The sequence below is a fragment of the Phyllobates terribilis genome, unplaced genomic scaffold, assembly GCF_046119375.1.
Source record: "Phyllobates terribilis strain yellow unplaced genomic scaffold, ASM4611937v1 Scaffold_5__5_contigs__length_657084704, whole genome shotgun sequence".
In the NCBI taxonomy this organism is placed as follows: domain Eukaryota; kingdom Metazoa; phylum Chordata; class Amphibia; order Anura; family Dendrobatidae; genus Phyllobates; species Phyllobates terribilis.
In genome coordinates this window covers 461,193,769-461,214,243 of record NW_027362765.1, presented here as the reverse complement: position 1 = coordinate 461,214,243, position 20,475 = coordinate 461,193,769, and the positions used below count along the sequence as shown (strand labels likewise).

The 20,475-nt window shown below is 49.5% G+C and overlaps 1 protein-coding gene across 1 annotated transcript in view; it reads right to left on the bottom strand.

The window, feature by feature from the left end:
* Positions 1-20,113, bottom strand: part of SYCE3 (synaptonemal complex central element protein 3) — an 81,379-nt gene extending 61,266 nt beyond the window's left edge. Inside the window, exon 1 of the mRNA XM_073681386.1 lies at positions 19,999-20,113. Coding sequence (XP_073537487.1) covers positions 19,999-20,025 — 27 coding nt within the window. The 5' untranslated portion in view covers positions 20,026-20,113. The remainder of the gene's footprint in view (positions 1-19,998) is intronic.
* Between the last annotated feature and the right edge of the window lie 362 nt (positions 20,114-20,475).

Here is a 20,475-nt window from a genome sequence, read left to right as displayed (position 1 = left end):
TGACCTTAAAGAATGGTAAAAAATAAAAAAATAAATCTATACTTACCTTCTGATGGCCCCCGCAGTCTTTATTCGCTCCGTCCTGGCTTTCCGGCAGCTCGTGGTACACTGAGGGACCTGCCGTCACGTGACTAAATGACGTCAGTGCAGGTCCTTCAGCCCACCGCGATCTGCCGGCAAGCGAAGACAAGGATGTGGCACCCCAGGGGTCTGGTTGCCACAGTTGTAGAAATACCATGTCTGAGAGCGAGCATGGGTTTTTCTGGTCAGGAGCATTATTGCATGCCACACCTCCTGCCCCAGTCCAGGGAGGGGAGGAACCTGCCCTTTATAAACTGGATCTGGGGCGGAATTAGAGAGTAGAGTCGAGTCTAGTTCCAGAGAAGGGACAGAGCAGCAGCAAGGAGCTCTGTAGGAGCCAGGAGCTGAAGACCAGGAACTGGAGCAGTGCTCGTCCTGGCAGAAGACGCGGAGAACCGGACACCGGAGTCCGAGGCTGTGGGGATATCTACATCCAGCAGCAGAAACCACCTGGCAGGGGATTTCAGGTCCTCTGGCCATAGAAAGCCCGGAGGCTCGGTCACACGCAAGGGACCGGCACTGCCATCGAGGAGCGGAAGGCACCAAAGGCCCCAAGACACCAGTCATACGGGTGAGCACCACACGGTACACTCAGGGACGTGGGCTACTACACGACTACAGCAGGGTAGCCAGGAAGAGTGCAGTCAGACGGGAAGGCCTATACCTCCACCTGGCCAGGGGGACTCTTGTTCGCTCACAGACTGACCAGGCCTCTAATGTTAGCCAGTACTCCCGGCAGGGCCTTCTTCATTACCAACAGTAAAGACCCTGAACTGCACTGCACGGACTCTGAGTCATTTCTGCTGCGCCCACGCACCACAACCCTCACCATCTACCGACGCTGCCCTGAGGCTATACTCCTCCCGTGGGGAGTTATACTACCCTCTGCTGCGCACACAATATCAGCCTCAGCGGTCTGCCCCGCAGCGGCGGTTCTCAGTGACCGCAATCCACGGGTGGCGTAGTCGGACATTTAAATATTACAAAACCAAAGAAACAGATCCGCCACTGGTTTGACCACCCTGAGCCATGGGACCGGGTCGCTGCCACAGAGACTACAACCCCCAGTATTACACAGAGACCTGGCTCCGGGTATTCCCCTACACACACGGCCCAGGGGGCGCGTCAACTTTGGCGTAGTCGGCAGGATTTCGTGCCCGCAACCACCAAGTACTGCGTGCCCGAAAGAAAGGCTGTGATATTTACCGTGGTGAAGTTTCCCGCCATCCGCAGCCGTTTTCCCGCCATCCGCCACCATTTTCCCGCCATCCGCCGCCATTTCTGGGATGCCGCGCGGGAAGAAGAGGGGCATGGACGACAAAAGCGCGCGAGAGCTGAAGCCCCGCCTTACGCACTGACGTTGCGCAAGGTCCTGGAAGGAGCCGAGCGGACGCCAACGGAGAAGAAGCAACGGAAGGTAGGCCACGGTTAACTAGGGGGAAGGAAGACACCAGGAATGGAGGGAGCTCCCACCGCCAGCGCGGCTGCTGTCGCAGTGATGCCGTTCACGATGCCGTATATCCCCGGAGCGGCATGGTTACCCCAGTACTCAGGGGAGTCGCATACCCTGAGCGACTTTAAAGAAAGACTGTATAGCCTATTCAAAGTATACCCCCTGTCCGAGGAACAAAAAGTGAGCATCCTGACAGGCCAGTTAATCGGGGCAGCCCAAAGAGAAGTGAAGTCCTGGTCAGCCAGGGAAAAGGGGACTGTAAAGGAAATACTGGCCCATCTAACTTTTGATACCCGCACCTCAGCAGAGATTAAGCTAAAATTTTATGGGTGCAAACAGCGGGCACAAGATAGTATACGGGACTATGCTTTGAATTTGCAGGAGGCCCTGAGAGCCATTAAGCAGGCAGACCCTGACAGCGTGTTGAATGAGGATAAGCTGTTGACTGAACAGTTCATTGAGGGTCTACAATTCAGCGCCCACCGAACCCAGTTGCGTGTAATGGCCCTGCAGAACCCTGATTTGGACTTTGCGCAGTTCAAAGACAGGGCCATCCGGGTGCTCCGAGAATCGGCACCAGGTGGCGCTGTAAGCCATAGGCGCCCTGCTATCACCTATCACCAGGAGGCGGTGCCCTTGTCCGCAGAGCCTGTGGGAGCTGATGCACAGGCTTTGGACAAAGACCCGGCTGCAGACCTGCACCATCAGGTCCAAGAACTGACCAAAAGCGTTGCCGCGCTAACCAGAACTGTGCAGTCTTTACAGGTGTCTTCCCCAGGAAAGATCCAGCTGGCTTCCAGTCCGGAGGACGTCCCTTGGAGTCGACAGAGGAGGATCCCATCGTCCAAAGGAAGGCCCAGCGACCGCTACAACCAGGACGGACAACCCATCTGCCGCCGCTGCAATCAACCACAACATATGGCAAGGTACTGTCATTTAAACGGGCCCAACCTGGGGCAGAGGGCCGACCCCCTGGCATAAGATCATCAGGCCCATCGAGCTGGCGTGATAAGTACGTAGGGGGACGACCGGTCTTGCCTGTGGTGCTGGATGGCATTCCTATGAGTGCACTACTGGACACCGGGTCACAGGTAACCACCATCCCCTATGTGCTTTTTAAGCGGTACTGGAATGACTCGGATATTACCCGCTACCCAGATGACGATTTGAGCATCATAGCCAGCAATGGTCAGCCCGTACTGCAGGTGGGATTCAAGGAGGTGACCATCAAAATTGGTAAAGTTGAACTGCCAGCGCAAGGACTGATTATTGTGGACATTGACCGTCGTGAAAGCCACCCTAAGATAACCTTGGGTACTAATGTTATTGAAAATTGTCTTGCAGAGATAATTGTCATATTACAACAGGTTGCGGTGAATGCCAGCTCCAGCCAGCAGCGTGTCCTACAAAAAGAGATCAGAGCCCTGATGAAAAGGCAACAGGTAGAACTGTCTGGTGGTGAGATTTTTAGCGTTAGGATGAGTGACCCATTCCCTATTGCCATGCCCCCAAAAAGTGAGATGATGATCTGGTGCCGGACTGCAATCGGGTTAAGAGGAAGGGACTACCAAGCCATGGTAGAACCCGTCTACTCAGACAGTAGGCCCACCATTTTGACAGCACGGGGGGTGGTCGATGTACGCCATGGGAGGGTACCCGTCCGCATCCTAAACATTGGGGAAAGAGAAGTATACTTGCCCCGGTATGCTACTCTTGCCAAATTGTTCACTGTTAACCAGAACTCTGTAAAGGCCGTGGAACCCTTGCCTCCATCTCAACCAGAGGAGGGTAACGGCTCCAAGAAACAAATGGAGGACTGGTGTCAGAAACTGCATGTGGGCACCGACTCCACTCCCTCACACCAAAAACAGGGAGTCTACCGGGTGGTTCAGGAGTGCGAAAGAGTCTTTAGCAAACACCCGCTAGACTTTGGGCAAGTAAAGGGGGTAGAACACCACATCCCCACAGGAGACCATCCACCCATAAAGGAAAGATACTGACCTGTACCCCCTGCACACTATCAGAATGCCAAGGGAATGTTGCGAGAAATGAAGGAGGCTGGGGTAATCAGGGACAGCTGTAGCCCCTGGGCAGCTCCACTAGTTCTTGTGAAAAAGAAAGATGGCACCATGAGAATGTTTGTAGATTACAGAAAGGTCAACCGTATAACACACAAAGATGCGTACCTGTTACCTAGAATAGAAGAGTCCTTAGCTGCATTAAAAACTGCTAACTTCTTTTCCACTTTGGACCTTACTAGCGGATACTGGCAGGTTCCTGTAGCAGAGGCAGACAAGGAGAAGACTGCATTCACCACCCCGATGGGTCTCAGCGAATTCAACTGTATGCCGTTCGGGCTATGCAACGCTCCAGGAACCTTCCAGCGGTTGATGGAGTGCTGTCTAGGGCACAGGAATTTCGAGACGGTCCAGCTATACCTGGACGATTTCATCGTGTATTCTAAAACATATGAGGACCATCTGAAACACCTGGCAGAGGTGTTTGATGCTCTGGCAGGCTACGGTCTAAAGGTGAAACCCTCCAAATGTTATCTACTGAAACCAAAGGTACAGTACCTGGGACACGTGGTGAGTGCTGACGGAGTAGCTCCAGACCCTGATAAGATCACAGTGATTAAGGACTGGCCAAGACCCTCCAGCATAAAGGAATTGCGGCAGTTCCTCGGGTTGGTAGGCTACTACCGAAGATTCATCCCCGGGTTCACCAAAATGGCAGCCCCTATGCAAGACCTCCTGTTAGGTCAGTCAAAGGCCAAGAATCAGAAGCCGCCCTTCAGGTGGGACAAGCTGGAAGAGGAGTCTTTCCGCCAGCTGAAGATGGCCCTCACGGGGGATGAGATCCCGGCCTACCCTGATTACGGCCAGCCTTTTATTCTCCACACGGACGCGAGCAACATTGGGCTAGGGGCGGTGCTGTCCCAGATCCAACAGGACAGAGAACGGGTAATCGCTTACGCCAGCCGAAAACTACGGCCCACAGAGAGAAACCCTGAGAATTATAGCTCCTTCAAGCTAGAGTTCCTGGCAGTGGTGTGGGCAGTGACGGAACGTTTCAAACATTACCTTGCCTCTGCCAAGTTCACTGTGTACACGGACAACAACCCGTTGACACACCTGGACACTGGAAGACTTGGTGCCCTGGAGCAAAGATGGATGGCCCGGCTGTCCAACTATGAGTTTACCATCAAATACCGGGCGGGACGCACAAATGCCAACGCAGACGCCCTGTCCAGGATGCCAAACTTGCCGGACGGAGGGGAAGATCCAGAAGAACTGGAAGAGATTGAACTCCCTGCGTTCCACCGTCATGGGATTACCCAGTGTTCCCACTGTGTAAGGGACAAGCACTCTGCCACGTTCAACCCCTTACACCACTACAGCTGGGCGGAGACGCAAGACAGTGACCCAGCAGTCCGCTTGGAAAAAATGATGTTGACACAGGCTGATGCCCGCCTTGACCCAGACGCTCCAGAAAAGACCAAACAGCTGTGGAGGGAGAAGAGTAAACTGTTTCTCTACAAGGGGAAGCTGTGCCGGAGAATTGTCAACTCCCGGACACATGAGCTGACCTGGCAGGTAGTGGTCCCGAGACGAGACGCGGCTATGGTCCTGGAGGCATACCACGACAGAGCAGGGCACTTTGGATGGAAGAAGTTGGAGTTCCTGTTGCACGAACGGTTCTTCTGGGTAGGCATGAGAGGGGCCATTGAGAGATGGTGCAGAGACTGCGGCCCGTGCTACCTAAGAAGAAAGGACCGTGCCAGCCAAAAGACTCCCCTGCAGCCCATCATCACCAAGCAGCCTCTAGAACTGGTAGCCCTGGACCATGTGAAGTTGGCTCCAAGTAGGTCCGGGTACGTCTACGCCCTCACCATTGTAGACCACTACTCCCGGTTCCTGGTGGTGGTCCCTGTCAAGGACATAACAGCTCAGACAGCAGTTAGAGCCTTCCAGCAGCACTTCTGCCATCCACACGGGTATCCGGAGCAAGTGTTGACTGACCAAGGTCCAGCCTTCGAAGCGGAGGTCTTCCAGGAGTTCTGCAACCAGTATGGCTGCAAGAAGATAAGGACAACACCCTATCACCCCCAAACCAACGGATTGTGCGAGAAGATGAACCAGGTGGTGATAGACTTGCTGAAAATGTTACCCCTGGAAGAACGCAATTTGTGGCCTGAAAAACTGCCTGATCTGGTGGACTTGTATAACCACATCCCAGTAAATTCCACCAACTGCACCCCGGCTTACCTAATGAGAGCAAGACCTGGTAAGCTGCCTATTGACCTGGAAATGGGAGTCCTCACACCCGAGTACACCTCGCCAGAGGCAGACTGGGATACAGAACGGCAGCAGCAGTACCGGAAAGTACAGGAGAGTGTTGAGAAAAGTCTGTCTCAAGCAAGAGAAAGGCAAGAGAGGACTTACAACCAGCATGCTCCCGCTGTTCCCCTGGCACCTAGAGAGCAGGTCTTTAAGAGGAAGAGGCGGCTCCATAAGTTGGACGACCAGTGAGAGAAAGACCCGTACACAGTACTGCCCTCAAGTCATGACAATCCAAAAGTATGTATTATCAGTAAGGATGGAGGAGAGACCACAGCCACTGTCTCCAGAGACCACCTGAAGAAGTGTCCCGAGGAGCTGCAAAGCACTGATGAAGACCAAGATAGCCCTCAACCTGCAGACGAAAGGGAAGAAATGGTCAGTACAGTACTCGGAGAATTTCCCCGGTCCTGGACACAAATTAACAATGCTATTGTGGTACCCGTCCTTACCTTCCTCGAGCCAGCCCCTCAAGGGCCTACAGAAAAGCAAGTAGAGTTGGGAGAGCAACCGGCCCCGGAGGCAGAAGATTCCATACCAGCAGTCCAGGAGAATCAACCCTCTGCTAGTAGTGAGCCTGCCGTGCCCGTAGTAAGTCAAAGAGTACGCAGAAAGCTGCCCAGCCTACCCAAAACATCTCCAAATACCTGTAGTGCAGACACTAGTGAGCCCACTACACAAGGGGTAGAAACAGGGGACCCAGAAAGGACACCACAAGATAGCGTGTTACGTAGGTCCACCAGGAGCACTAGGGGTCAAATGCCCGCTCGCTGGAGAATTTAAAATGTGATATAAATGCCTGTATATTGCAAATGTTAAAATAGTTGTTGCCTGCATACTAATTATGTTTTTCTAGTTACCCGACAGGGTTCATGGACTAACAGGTTATGGACAATGAATAACTGGAACTGTACCTTGTATATAGTTGCACCTGTAAAGTGCCCCTTTTTGTCCCAGACCACAGAACAAAAACCTGTGGAGGTGGCTGAAGAAGTGGTCCAACGCCGGATCATCAATGCCCTGTAGCCACCCCAGGGCCTACGTGGAGGGTTTGGGACGGGTCCCTCAAAATGCATCTCGGGTGACATGGACACCTGCTTACGGGAGCGCCGTGACCTAAAAAGACTAAACTTCTTGTATATATGTTGTGTTATTGCTTATACCCTGCTGTGTTATGTTTTCATAAAATATGTTTCGTCCCGGAGTACTAAAATTCACTAGGGGGGAATGTGGCACCCCAGGGGTCTGGTTGCCACAGTGGTAGAAATACCATGTCCGAGAGCGAGCATGGGTTTTCCTGGTCAGGAGCATTATTGCATGCCACACCTCCTGCCCCAGTCCAGGGAGGGGAGGAACCTGCCCTTTATAAACTGGATCTGGGGCGGGGTTAGAGAGTAGAGTCGAGTCTAGTTCCAAAGAAGGGACAGAGCAGCAGCAAGGAGCTCTGTAGGAGCCAGGAGCTGAAGATCAGGGACTGGAGCAGAGCTCGTCCTGGCAGAAGACGCGGATAACCGGACACCGGAGTCCGAGGCTGTGGGGATATCTACATCCAGCAGCAGAAACCACCTGGCAGGGGATTTCAGGTCCTCTGGCCATAGAAAGCCCGGAGGCTCAGTCACACGCAAGGGACCGGCACCGCCATCGAGGAGCGGAAGGAACCAAAGGCCCCAAGTCACCAGCCATACGGGTGAGCACCACACGGTACACTCAGGGACGTGGGCTACTACACGACTACAGCAGGGTAGCCAGGAAGAGTGCAGTCAGACGGGAAGGCCTATACCTCCACCTGGCCAGGGGGACTCTTGTTCGCTCACAGACTGACCAGGCCTCTAATGTTAGCCAGTACTCCCGGCAGGGCCTTCTTCATTACCAACAGTAAAGACCCTGAACTGCACTGCACGGACTCTGAGTCATTTCTGCTGCGCCCACGCACCACAACCCTCACCATCTACCGACGCTGCCCTGAGGCTATACTCCTCCCGTGGGGAGTTATAATACCCTCTGCTGCGCACACAATATCAGCCTCAGCGGTCTGCCCCGCAGCGGCAGTTCTCAGTGACCGCAATCCACAGGTGGCGTAGTCGGACATTTAAATATTACAAAACCAAAGAAACAGATCCGCCACTGGTTTGACCACCCTGAGCCACGGGACCGGGTCGCCGCCACGGAGACTACAACCCCCAGTATTACACAGAGACCTGGCTCCGGGTATTCCCCTACACACACTGCCCAGGGGGCACGTCAAGGACACCGCGGGCCATCTGAAGGTAAGTATAATATTTATTTTTTATTTTATTCTTTTTTTACAGGTTCTATGTTACCCAGGTCTGGAGGAGAGTCTCCTCTCCTCCAGACCCGGGTACCATCCGCACATTGAAACATTTGGATTCCGCATGTACAGATGCAGTGATGCGGATTCCATGCGTTCCAATGCAAGTCAATGGCGGCGAAAACGCTGCGCTTCCGCAAAATAATTGGTAGTGCTGCGTTTTTTTCTGCAATGATAATCTGCAGCGGAAATTTCCGCAGCATGTGCACAGCACATGCGGATTATCATTGGGGAACATGGCAGGCCTTCTACCATGCGTTTTTTAAGCGTTTCTGCAGCGTTTTCGCCACTGCGGAAACGCTTAAAAAACGCATCGTGGGCACACAGCTTAAGGCTAAGTTCATGTGGGAAATCAGGATCCATTTTCTCTTCATGTTCTAAATCTACCACGTAGCATCCCTACACAGGAACCCGGTTACACATTCCAAATACCTGAGAAACTGAATTATAGCCCAAAACCCAAACACCTAGACACATCTACAAGTGCTTCTCACTAAATTAGAATATCATCAAAAAGTTCATTTATTTCAGTTCTTAAATACAAAAAGTGAAACTCATATATTATATAGAATCATTACAAACAGAGTGATCTATTTCAAGTGTTTATTTCTGTTAATGTTGATGATTATGGCTTACAGTCAATGAAAACACAAAAGTCATTATCTCAGTAAATTAGAATAATTGACAAAAAACACCTGCAAAGGCTTCCTAAGCATTTAAAAAGGTCCCTAGTCTGTTTCAGTAGGCTCCACAATCATGGGGAAGACTGCTGACTTGACAGATGTCCAGAAGGCAGTCATTGACACACTCCACAAGGAGGGTAAGCCACAAAAGGTCATTGCTAAAGAAGCTGGAAGTTCACAGAGTGCTGTATCCAAGCATATTAATGGAAAGTTGAGTGCAAGGAAGTGTGGTAGGAAAAGGTGTACAAACAACCAGGATAACCGCAGCCTTGAAAGGGTTGTTAAGGAAAGGCCATTCAAAAATTTGGGGGGGATTCACAAGGAGTGAAATTTGGAAAATTTGGAAATCAAGGTCCCAGAGTCTGGAGGAAGAGTGGAGAGGCCACAATCCAAGCTATTTGAGGTCTAGTGTGAAGTTTCCACAATCAGTGATGGTTTGGGGAGCCATGTCATTTGCTGGTGTAGGTCCACTGTGTTTTATCAAGACCAAAGTCAGCGCAGTCGTCTACCAGGAAATTTTACAGCACTTCATTCTTTCCGGTGCCGACAAACTTTTTGGAGATGGAAATTTCATTCTCCAGCAGGACTTGGCACCTGTCCAAACTGCCAAAAGTACCAATACCTGGTTTAAAAACAACAGTATCACTGAGCTTGATTGACCAGCAAACTCGCCTGACCTTAACCCCATAGAGAATCAGAGGAAGATGAGACACCAGACAACATTGCAGACGAGCTGAAGGCTGCTATCAAAGCAACGTGGGCTTCCATAACACCTCAGCAGTGCCACAGACTGATCGCCTCCACGCCACATTGCCACATTGATGCAGTAATTGATGCCCCGACCAAGTATTGAGTGCATTTACTGAACATACATTTCAGTAGGCCAACATTTCGGATTTTAAAAACATTTTTCAAGCTGTTGTTATAAAGTATTCTAATTTACTTTAATAACTTTTGTGTTTTCATTGGCTGTAAGCCATAATCATCAACATTAACAGAATCAAACACTTGAAATAGATCACCCTGTGTGTAATGACTCTATATATTATAAGAGTTTCACTTTTGTATTGAAGAACTGAAATAAATTAACTTTTTGATGATATTCTAATTTAATGAGAAGCACTTGTATGTCTATATCCCAGAAAACAGTTACTTGCTTTTAGTCTTCTCAATTCAGGGGTTTATTTAAACCCTGTCCCTGAGAACGCTCGTTCATGATAATCTTTCAGTGTAAATCCAGTTCAAGGATAAGCTCCTACGATGAGTATTTGGTGAGTTTTTGATTTTCCATTTCTTTTTGAAGCATTTCTGCACCAGATTTCTATCAATCCCATCCCCTTTGCTGGAACTATGAGATGCTGCATTTTTTGCACAGCAAAAATACATAGAGTTAAAATCGCATCAAATAATCATTATGGGAACTTAGCCTGAATCTTTTTTAAAGCTCCATCTGTTTAAACTATTTTGCATTTTGACATGTGCTGCCAAGAACAATGGTAGACTAATGCACATATAACAATTTTATCACCAATAGTTCTGTATACATGGAATGTGCGGTCGGCCAATCTAACCGGATATTTGCCATTCAGCAGTCATTTAACGCAACTGGTCATCTAGTCTACATGCAGTCTCAAGTTTCTGCTGCTTCAATACAAAAAAAATGGTGGACAAAGCGAGATTTCTGTACTGTGTCTTTATTTCCTATAGAGTAGAGTACAGGGAATAACATGAACAATATCACAGTTGCTCACAGTATGTTATTTCTATCTCAATATATTCCACTGTAACTGGTTAAACGTGGAAAATTTTACATAGAAGAAAAGGAAATTTCAAGTCTTTTCAGGAACACTTTTCGCAGTATGCAAATACCTCTGTTCACACCTGCGTTGTGGTTTCTATTTATAACAGGAACGATGACGCAGTCCAGGACCCAAACAACAAGGGCTCTGTGAATACAGCCTAATATGAATGCCAAAATGTGCCGGTATTATGGCCATATGAAAGGACCTAAGGGCTGATTGCCATATAATAGTTCTGTGCGTGGACCTTATACAGTATTTGGAGCTAAAAGCAGGTAAGAATATTGTCTTCTGAGAGCAGTATGTCTCTATTTAGAGGGCTGGGCCTTTCTGGATGTCGAGCACCTTCCCTTTAGGGCTCATTGAGACGTCTGAATTGATTGCGTACGAGATAATTGGACCAATTATGCTGATCAGAGTTTGATCAAAGTGTGATATGAGTGTCATCCGATTTTCTTGTACGTGGAGAAATAAAAATAAAACTATTTCTCCACCTTCTCCATTGTAAGAGTCCATGAAAATCAGACTGCACGCGGATGCTATCAGAGTGTGGTCTGATTTTTTCATGGGCCCATTGACTTTTATTGGCGATTTTGATACGACCCTCTGATCAAAATTGGACATGTCTCCGATATTTGCCGCGGACTCTCAGAACAAAACCAGACATGTGAATGGTCCCATAGAATATCACGGGTATGAGTACTATCCGTGAAAAACATGAATAGCACTCGTACGCAAAAATGAGAATCTGAATGTGGCCTAGTTCTGTAGATGTAGAGCGTTTATTTAGTTTTTTGCTTGTTCAAAATAAATTAAAGACAAGTGTAACACAGGTACTTTAGATGCAGTGACACAGAAACACAGAGCAGCCAGTACAGGGTTAATGAACATGGGGGTATTTATTATAACAGGGTCAATATCCACGCAGGGAGTAACAGGGGAAATATGGGGACAACAAGGGAAGTAGCAGGTAACATGCTATAATCAATCCACAATCCACAGTTTGGCTAGATGTAGCAGAGTCAACACGGTTGTATTCGGCAGTTTTACACTTAGCTGACTCTTGTTCCTCACAAGGCAGTTGCCGGCTGATGCCGGTGTTGTTTTCTTCCGGCTTCCCTGCCTAAACAATGCTCTGTCTTCTGGCGGCAGCGAGCGGTCTCCAGTTTGACCCGCTGAGCCCCTAGTCCATAACACTGCACCTCTCTTGCTCAGCTCCCGTCTCTTCTCCCTCTAGTCGGGCTTGACTCTTACTGTCCACTGCCGCTTTTCCCGCTCAAAACTCCTTTTTTTACCCTCTTCCTAGACACGACACCAGCTCCCCAGTCACCTGACTCCTCAGCTCTCCCCCTGGACACACCCCCAGCTTCCTGGTCATCTGACTCCTGTGCTCGCAGTCTGTCTTCCCCCCGCAACAAGAGGCACGGCCCCGGCAGTTCCGGATCCCTTGTTCTGAAAGTACTTACACCCCGGTCTTCCTGCTTACACTCCCGCTCTCCTGTAACTCGCCATTCCACGGGCAAGAGTTCCTTCACCAAACGTTCACATTCTTGGACTTCCTGGACGATACGTTGCCATATAAATTGATCTTGTTCGTAACGGTGAGGAGGCACTCCTCCTGTTGTAGTTCTGACCGACGTAACTCAGTTTGACCGATGGGGGGTGCAGGGTCACTTGGATTCTCAGTCTCCATCTGTCCGGTGGCTTCAACCGATAGTGTTCCCTCGCCGCCTGCACTGGAGGCTGTAGGTAGTCAAGTGCTGGGGCTAGGAGGTAGAATCAACAATTCTTCTTCATCCACATGGTGGCTTGGGGCAACTGTGACAGGACCCTCTCTAGAAGCAAGTGATTCTTCTTCATTCTCGTCATCTTTAGACAAACAGGGCCGCAGCATACTGCGATGAACCACTCTGGTAGGGGCTCCTTCAGCCCCCTCGGGTTGAACTTCATACACAGATCCTTCAGCGTCAACCCTGCTCTTCACTCAGTGCGGGGTCCATTCCCACCCCCTACTCAATTTGCCCTGGGGCTGCCTGTCTCGAGCCAACACCCGCTCCCCTGGCCTCAGATCTGTCCCTTGAAGAGGCAATGTCTCATGATGTTTGAGCTCCCGAAACTTTTGTTGTACCAACCGTCGGAGGGTCTGCAGTCGATGCCGGTGTTCCCGGACCCAGGAAGACATCCCCGTCCGTGGGTAGTCCTCCTCGGGGTCCAGCTCTAACTCAGTAATCTCTCGCCCCTTTCTCCCATACAGTAAGGTATAAGGAGTGAACCCCGTCGTACTATTCATTCGGTTGTTGTAGACCCACACCAGCTCGGCCACAAACTCAGGCCATCGTACCTTCCGATCTTCCTCCAACGTTCGGAGCATTTGAATCAGTGTCCGATTAAAGCGTTCACAGGCCCCATTTCCTTGAGGGTGATAAGGAGTAGTCAGTGACTTCTCAATCCTGTACAACCATTGCAGCTCTTCCATCACCCGGCCCTGGAAGCAGGCGCCTTGATCGGAATGGATCCTCTTTGGGCAGCCGTACACTCACATGAAGTCTCGGCAGATGGCCTGCGCAGCTGATTCGGCGGTCTGATCTCTGGTCGGGGTCACTACCGCAAACTTTGTGAAGTGGTCTGTCATTACCAGGCAATATTCATAACCGAGATGCACCGGTCCAACAGTCAAATAGTCGATCATCAGCACCTCCAAGGGGGCAGAAGTCACAATGGTTTATATGGGGACCCGCTGCTCTGAGGGCTTAACCAGCTCACAGCTCCGGCATCTTCGACAAGTGTCTTCAATTGTTGCTTGCAGTCGGGGGTAATACACCAGCCCCTGCAACCACTGAAATGTCTTCTCTGGTCCGAAGTGAGCCCCTCGCTCATGAGCCTCCTTAGCCACTACTCCGACCATCTTCTCTGGGATCACCACTGTCGGTACAGCAGTCCGTATCGCAAGCAAAGTCTCTCCCATTGTCCCAGCATTTTCAGTGCTCCCGGGGACAGGGTACTCCTCTCGACTGCGGACCTTCCTCAAAGCCAACCATTGACGTAATTGAGCAACTTCTCTGTCAGTCTGTTGAAGTCGGACCCAGTCATCTCTTGGCTACCCTAGCACTTGTTCTTCCGACGTCTCTCCGATCTGTCCCTGCGCCACGACCAGCGGTCCCACGAAACTTCGCAAGCTAGGGATCTCATCTGCCTCCAAATCTTCATCGCTGTCATGATCAGGCCGTTCATATGTCACTCTGGAGAGGGCGTCGGCGTGAGTATTCTCTGCCTTAGACCGGTAGGCGATCTTATACCGGTACCTGGCAATGCGGGCCACCCACCGCTGCTCCAGGGCCCCCAATTTTGCATTCTCCAGGTGAGCCAACGGGTTGTTATCTGTTCTCACCAGCACTTCGGACCCGGACAAATACTCTGCAAACTTCTCGATCATTGACCAAACCAGAGCCAGCAACTCTAATTTGAATGAGCTATAATTATCTGGGTTCCTCTCAGAGTCGTGAAGGGAGCAACTGGCGTATGCAATCACGCGCTCTTTCTCCTCCAGTACTTGGGATAACACGTCTCCCAGACCATGTAGGCTCCCATCAGTGTGGAGTATGAATGGTTGGGAGAAATCCGCATAGGCAAGTATTGGGGCCTTGGTCAGGGCCATTTTTAGGGCACGGAAGGCCTCTTCCTGGCTGCTTTCCCACTGAATCGCCCGATTCTTGGAGCCCGCCGGCACCCCCTTAAGTAGCTCCAGCAATGGGTTGGCTATGCGGGTGAAGTTCTTCACGAATCTTCGGTGGTACCCGGCAAGTCCCAGGAAGGCCCGAACGTCCTTCACTGTCTTCGGGGTAGGCCACTCCTGTACGGCGGCCAGCCGCCTTTTCCCCGGGTGGGCCTGACTCCTTCACCAGACACAGTATGATCAAGATTTTCGATCTGTTTGCGGAACAAGTGGCACTTCTGGGGCTTCACCTTTAGGCCATGACCCTGTAGGCGACTCAGTACTTGCTCCAGTCGCTGGCGGTGCTCCTCGAAGGTGGCGGCATAGACAATTATGTCGTCAAGATAAATCAGTGTCGCCTCGAAGTTCAAATCGCCCAGGCACCTCTCCATCAGACGCTGGAACGTCCTGGGAGCGTTAGTCAGGCCGAAGGGCATCCAATTGAACTCGAACAGTCCCATGGGTAATATGAACGCCGCCTTCGCACGGTCATGTTCGGCCACGGGCACCTGCCAGTACCCGCTGGCCAGATCCAAGGAGGAGAAGTATCTTGCCTTCCCTAAGGCTGACAGTGACTCTTCAATACGGGTAAGAGTGGGTAAGAGTCTCGTACTGTACAGGCATTCAGTCGTCTATAGTCCACACAGAACCGCAGGGTCCCATCTTTCTTCCGGACCAGGACAATCGGGGCTGCCCACGGACTCTGACTCTCCCGTATCACACCATTCTGTAACATATGGGCTAGCATCTCCTTAACCTCTTTATACATCTGGGGAGGTATCTGCCGGTATCTCTCCTGCACTGGGGCAGCGTTCCCCATGGGAATCTCGTGGGTAATGGCTTCGGTGCAACCAAAATCATCCTCATGGCGAGCAAAGACTTCCTGGTACCCCTCCAGTCCCTCCTCAACCTGCTGCACCTGTCGAGTTGAAAGTCCCATCAATTCAGCCCACATTCTTTCTAGGATTCTTCGTCTCCCCTTCGCACTAGTACAGCGGGATTCCGGCAACACGATGACTGCCAGAGTCCAGGGGTCTCCTCGTACAGCGGACAGCTGTACCGCATCATGTCACACCAACTTCTCTGGCATTCCCAGAATCTGGGCTATTTCCACCCTGGGAGGGAGTGTGAGATCACCTTCACCCAGATTAACGCACCGCACTATAACATTGCCACCCTGGACGGTGGCCAGTGTCCGAGCCACCAGGAGTCCGGGGGGTACTTTGTCCATCGGTGTTGGTTCTATCTGAACTTCGACCCCCTCAAGAGGTGTGCAGGCCCGTGCGGGTAACTTGAGTACAGTTTGTCCTGGCGGTAAGGTGATCGCCGTAGCTGCTGGTACTATTATTTTCCCCAGGACCTTCCCTTCACTCGACGTCTCCTGAGCCTGGGCGGCTCGGATTAATTGTTGAAAAACCCTCCTTTGGGGGGCTCGTGGGTCCCACCGGTCTAGAGGAATCTCCTTCGGCTCACTAATCAGGATTTGCCCGATCTCTTTCAGCACATTCATTCCGAGGATCACCAAGATGACCCCTTTTTTTCCCACATCTTTTCCACACACTTGGATCTTCATCCATACCACCCCTGCGACCGGGATGGGTAATTGATTAGCTGCAGTAAGTCTAATTACTGGTCCCCATTCATGCCGCGCTATCTCTGGAAATCGCTGTTGAAAGTAGGCTTCTATCATCGTAGCTACCTGGGATCCCGGGTCAATCAGGCAGTGAACAGCCCGACCGCTTATTTCGGCCCAGACAGTCGGGCTGGTGAAAACTAGGTCCTTAGGACTTCCTCTTTTTCTTTCCCCTTCCTTAATCTCCGGGCTGTGTCCCCCAAAACACGGAGCCCGTTAGTTTAATGGCTGCCGCGACAGGGGCCACCCTCGGCTAGCACAGCCCCTGGCGTAATGTCCTGCGCCTCCACACTTCCAGCAGGTCGTGTCTCTGTCTGTGTAGGGCGGCCTCACTTCTCTACGGAACTCTCCTGCAGGGCTAGGCCTGAATTAAATTCTTTCCCTAACTGGGGCAATCGATCTGGGTATCTCTGGTGTCGGTGCAGGGGTCTTCTTGAGCCTGGACCATTCACCCCGCATGTCATGTATCTCTTTTCGCATCTCTCGAGCCCATTCCAGTTCAGCTGCAGGCGGGGTGGGTACCTCGTTACTCCGGACCATCCCTGCCAGGGCAGTCACCCCCATCTCCTGCTCTCTCACACGTGCCTCCGCTCCCACTTCTAGAAAAGTCAAACGTGGGTTAGCGCGCAGGCGCTCCCGCAAGGCCTGCTTCAGCTGCACATCCCTGAGGCCTGTCACAAATTGGTCCCTTAAGATCACGTCAGGGGGGCCCATTCCCAAATTCCCCATGTCGTCTTTTCTAGTGATATAGGCATGCACCCTCTGTAATGCATTAACATACTGCATCACAGTCTCCCCCTCCTGCTGCACTTGGTGAAACAGCCATATCCTCACTTCTCCTACATTGGTGGGATCCCCATGCATCTCCTCCAATATCCGCACCACTTTTTCTACAGTATCCCGGTCATGGGGAGAGGTACATCAAGGATAGTCGGGCCTCGCCTTCCAGGGCCAGTAAGGCTATTTTGGCTTTTATAGCTGGGGTCATCGGATGCATAAGTAACATACTCCTAACTCTCTCAACCCAGTGCCACAGCATCATATTGTCCCCGGTGAACTTTGGGAGATTGCTGAGCATGGCCCCCAGCGGCAAGCTAGATCTAGGGGCTCCCAGGATGGACTGATCTGCAGTGTCTGTGTCTAAAGACTGCATCCTGCCGACTACACCAAATCTAACACAGGTACTTTAGATGCAGTGACACAGAAACACAGAGCAGCCAGTACAGGGTTAATGAACAGGGGGTGGATTTATTATAACAGGGTCAAGCTCCACGCAGGGAGTAACAGGGGAAATATGGGGACAACAAGGGAAGTAGCAGGTAACATGCTATAACTGACAATCCACAGTTTGGCTAGATGTAGCAGAGTCAACACGGTTGTATTCGGCAGTTTTACACTTAGCTGACTCTTGTTCCTCACAAGGCAGTTGCCGGCTGATGCCGGTGTTGTTTTCTTCCGGCTTCCCCGCCTAAACAATGCTCCGTCTTCTGGCGGCAGCGGGCGGTCTCCGGTTTGACCCGCTGAGCCCCTAGTCCATAACACTGGACCTCACTTGCTCGGCTCCACGGACCCTGCGTCTCTTCTCCCTCTAATCGGGCTTGACTCCCACTGTCCACTGCCGCTTTTCCCACGCAAAGCTCCTTTTTTTATCCTCTTCCTAGACAGGACACCAGCTCCCCAGACACCTGACTCCTCAGCTCTCCCCCTGGACACGCCCCCAGCTTCCCGGTCACCTGACTCCTGTGCTCGCAGTCTTTCTTCCACCCGCAATAAGAGGCATGGCCCCGGCCGTTCCGGATCCCTTGTACTGAAAGTACTTACACCCCGGTCTTCCCCCTTACACAAAAAAATAAACAACTAAAAACAGATAACAATCCATATTTTTTTCATGCTACAGCTGGTGGTAAAACATTGGGCGACTAGTAGGGCTAACGACATCAGCCTGCAGAGCTTTGGGGAATTGGGGAATTAGAGCCAGGCATAGGAAGCTGGAGGCCAATAACTTTCAAATTACTGCACTTTTTATATGAAGGTCTGTGTGCGGTAGTTAAGAATTACAGAATCTGTCAGCATTTATTTTATTACCCTGCATTTTATTATACCTCCACTACTCCTCCTGGAAATATAGGAATAAATTGAAAACTGTATTCTATCATTTACCTTTTCAAGTCTGTGTTATCATTGCTGACAACGGCATAAAACCAGAGTATGTAAGTTCACCTCTTCTTTTCAAATGGTAACTAGTGATGAGCGAGTATGTTCTGTTAACCCTTTCGCCGAGTATGCTCGGGCGAGCACCGAGTAGTTACAGCTGCTCGGTGTTATGTTTAAATCACTCCCGTGTGCATGATTTGCGACTGTTAGACAGCTTTATTACATGTGAGGAATGCAAAAGAAACAATCATTCCTCACATGTAATAAAGCTGTCAAACAGTTGCAAATCATGCACATGGGAGTGATTTAAACATATCACCGAGCAGCTGTAACTACTCGGTGCTCGGCCCGAGCATACTCGGCGAAAGGGTTAACAGAACATACTCGCTCATCACTACTGGTAACCACTAGTTGACAAGAGGAATAACAGAGGAACAGCACTATACTGTGTTCTAAGAACATTTGTGAATAGCAAAACAGGTGACAATCTTCAAAAGGTGAAAATAAAAAATTTGGGGCTAAAACTAAATTTTTGTGGGAAAAATTATATTTTTAATTTTCAAGTCTCTACGTTTTAAACTTCTGTGAAGCACCTGGGGTTTCAAGGTTCTCCCCACACATCTAAATAAGTTCCCTGAGGGGTCTAGTTTCCAAAATGGGGTCACTTGTGGGGGGTTTCCACTGGTTAGGCACATCAGGGAATCTCTAAATGCCACATGGCGTCCGCTCTCGATTCCATTCATTTTTGTGTTCAAAAAGTCAAATGGCGCTTCTTCCCTACCGAGCCCTGCCATGTGCCCAAACAGTGGTTTTCCCCCACATATGGGGTATCGGCGCACTCACGAGAAATTGCACAACAAATTTTGGGGTTCATTTTCTCATGTTACCCTTGTGAAAATAAAAACATTTGAGTCTAAACAAAAATTTTTGCAAAAAAAGTTAAATGTTCATTTTTACCTTCTACATTTCATTAATTCCTACGAAGCACCTGAAGGGTTAATAAACTTCTTGAATGTGGTTTTGAGGACTTTGAGGGTTGCAGTTTTTAGAATGGTGTCACTTTTGGGTATTTTCTGTCATATAGATCCCTCAAAGTCACTTCAAATGTGATGTGGTCCCTAAAAAATGGTTTTGTAAATCTTGTAAAAATGAGAAATTGCTGGTTAACTTTTAACCCTTATAACTTCCTAACAAAAAAAATTCGGTTTCAAAAATTGTGCTGATGTAAAGTAGAAATATGGTAATTGTTATTTATTAACTATTTTTTTTACATAACTCTCTGGTTTAAGGGCAAAAGTATTAAAATTTTGAAAATTGTGAAATTTTCATCAAATTTCTGATATTTTCACAAATAAAAGCAAATCGTCTCGAACAAATTTTGCTACTATCATGAAGTACAATGTGTCACAAAAAAACAGTCTCAGAATCAGTGGGATCCATTGAAGCTTTCCAGAGTAATTACCTCAAAGTGACAGTGACATTTCAAAAATGAGGCTTGGTCATTAACCTACAAAGTGGCTCAGTCCTTAAGGGGTTAATGCAAGTCTATAAGAGCCAGAATGAGGAACTCATAGACTTACACTGAGAGCTTGTGACCATTACCTAAGACTTCTGGTCAGTCAAAAGTTGGACCAGAGCAGAAATGTCTTTGTTTTTCAACAATTGTTTGATTAGTTCCCTTTTTGAATCGCTCACCAACGTTGGAAGCTATATTCAATGCTATATAATGGCAGATGCTCTGTAAACTTTATGTTCTAATGCAATTCAGCACTTTAGAGAAAAGTATTTAAATAGAGCAACAATTTGTGACTCACGGATATATAGTTCAGGTCAGCAGTCATACATTGCAGTACATGCTTATATAGGTGCGGCTTCGTAGCTCATTCCACTAGACAGGTCTGACTGGATTGTTTGCTGTATGTCGTTAACAATAGATAACCTCACTTAATGATAATCCATATTCTGTACAAGCACAGACTCATGATGGGGGGCATGGTCTGCATTCAGAGGGGGCTAGACGCATTAAGCAAGTGGTTTGGAATTGATTTACCTAATCAACAGCAATTCCATTTTGGTCTAAAAAGCACCTGTTTCCCGGTCAAAAGTGACCATATTTTGATTTCTTAATTTCTTAATTTCCCTGAGTATTTTTTTTCTTAAATAAACCTGCCATACAGTTCCAGAAATATGGGCCATTTTATAGTGCTAATTTTTATGGTCTTACCAAGGGGTGTTGCTCATATGATTCTTTTGGGGGGGGAGCAGGAGGTAGCTCTGCATTATTTCTCTAT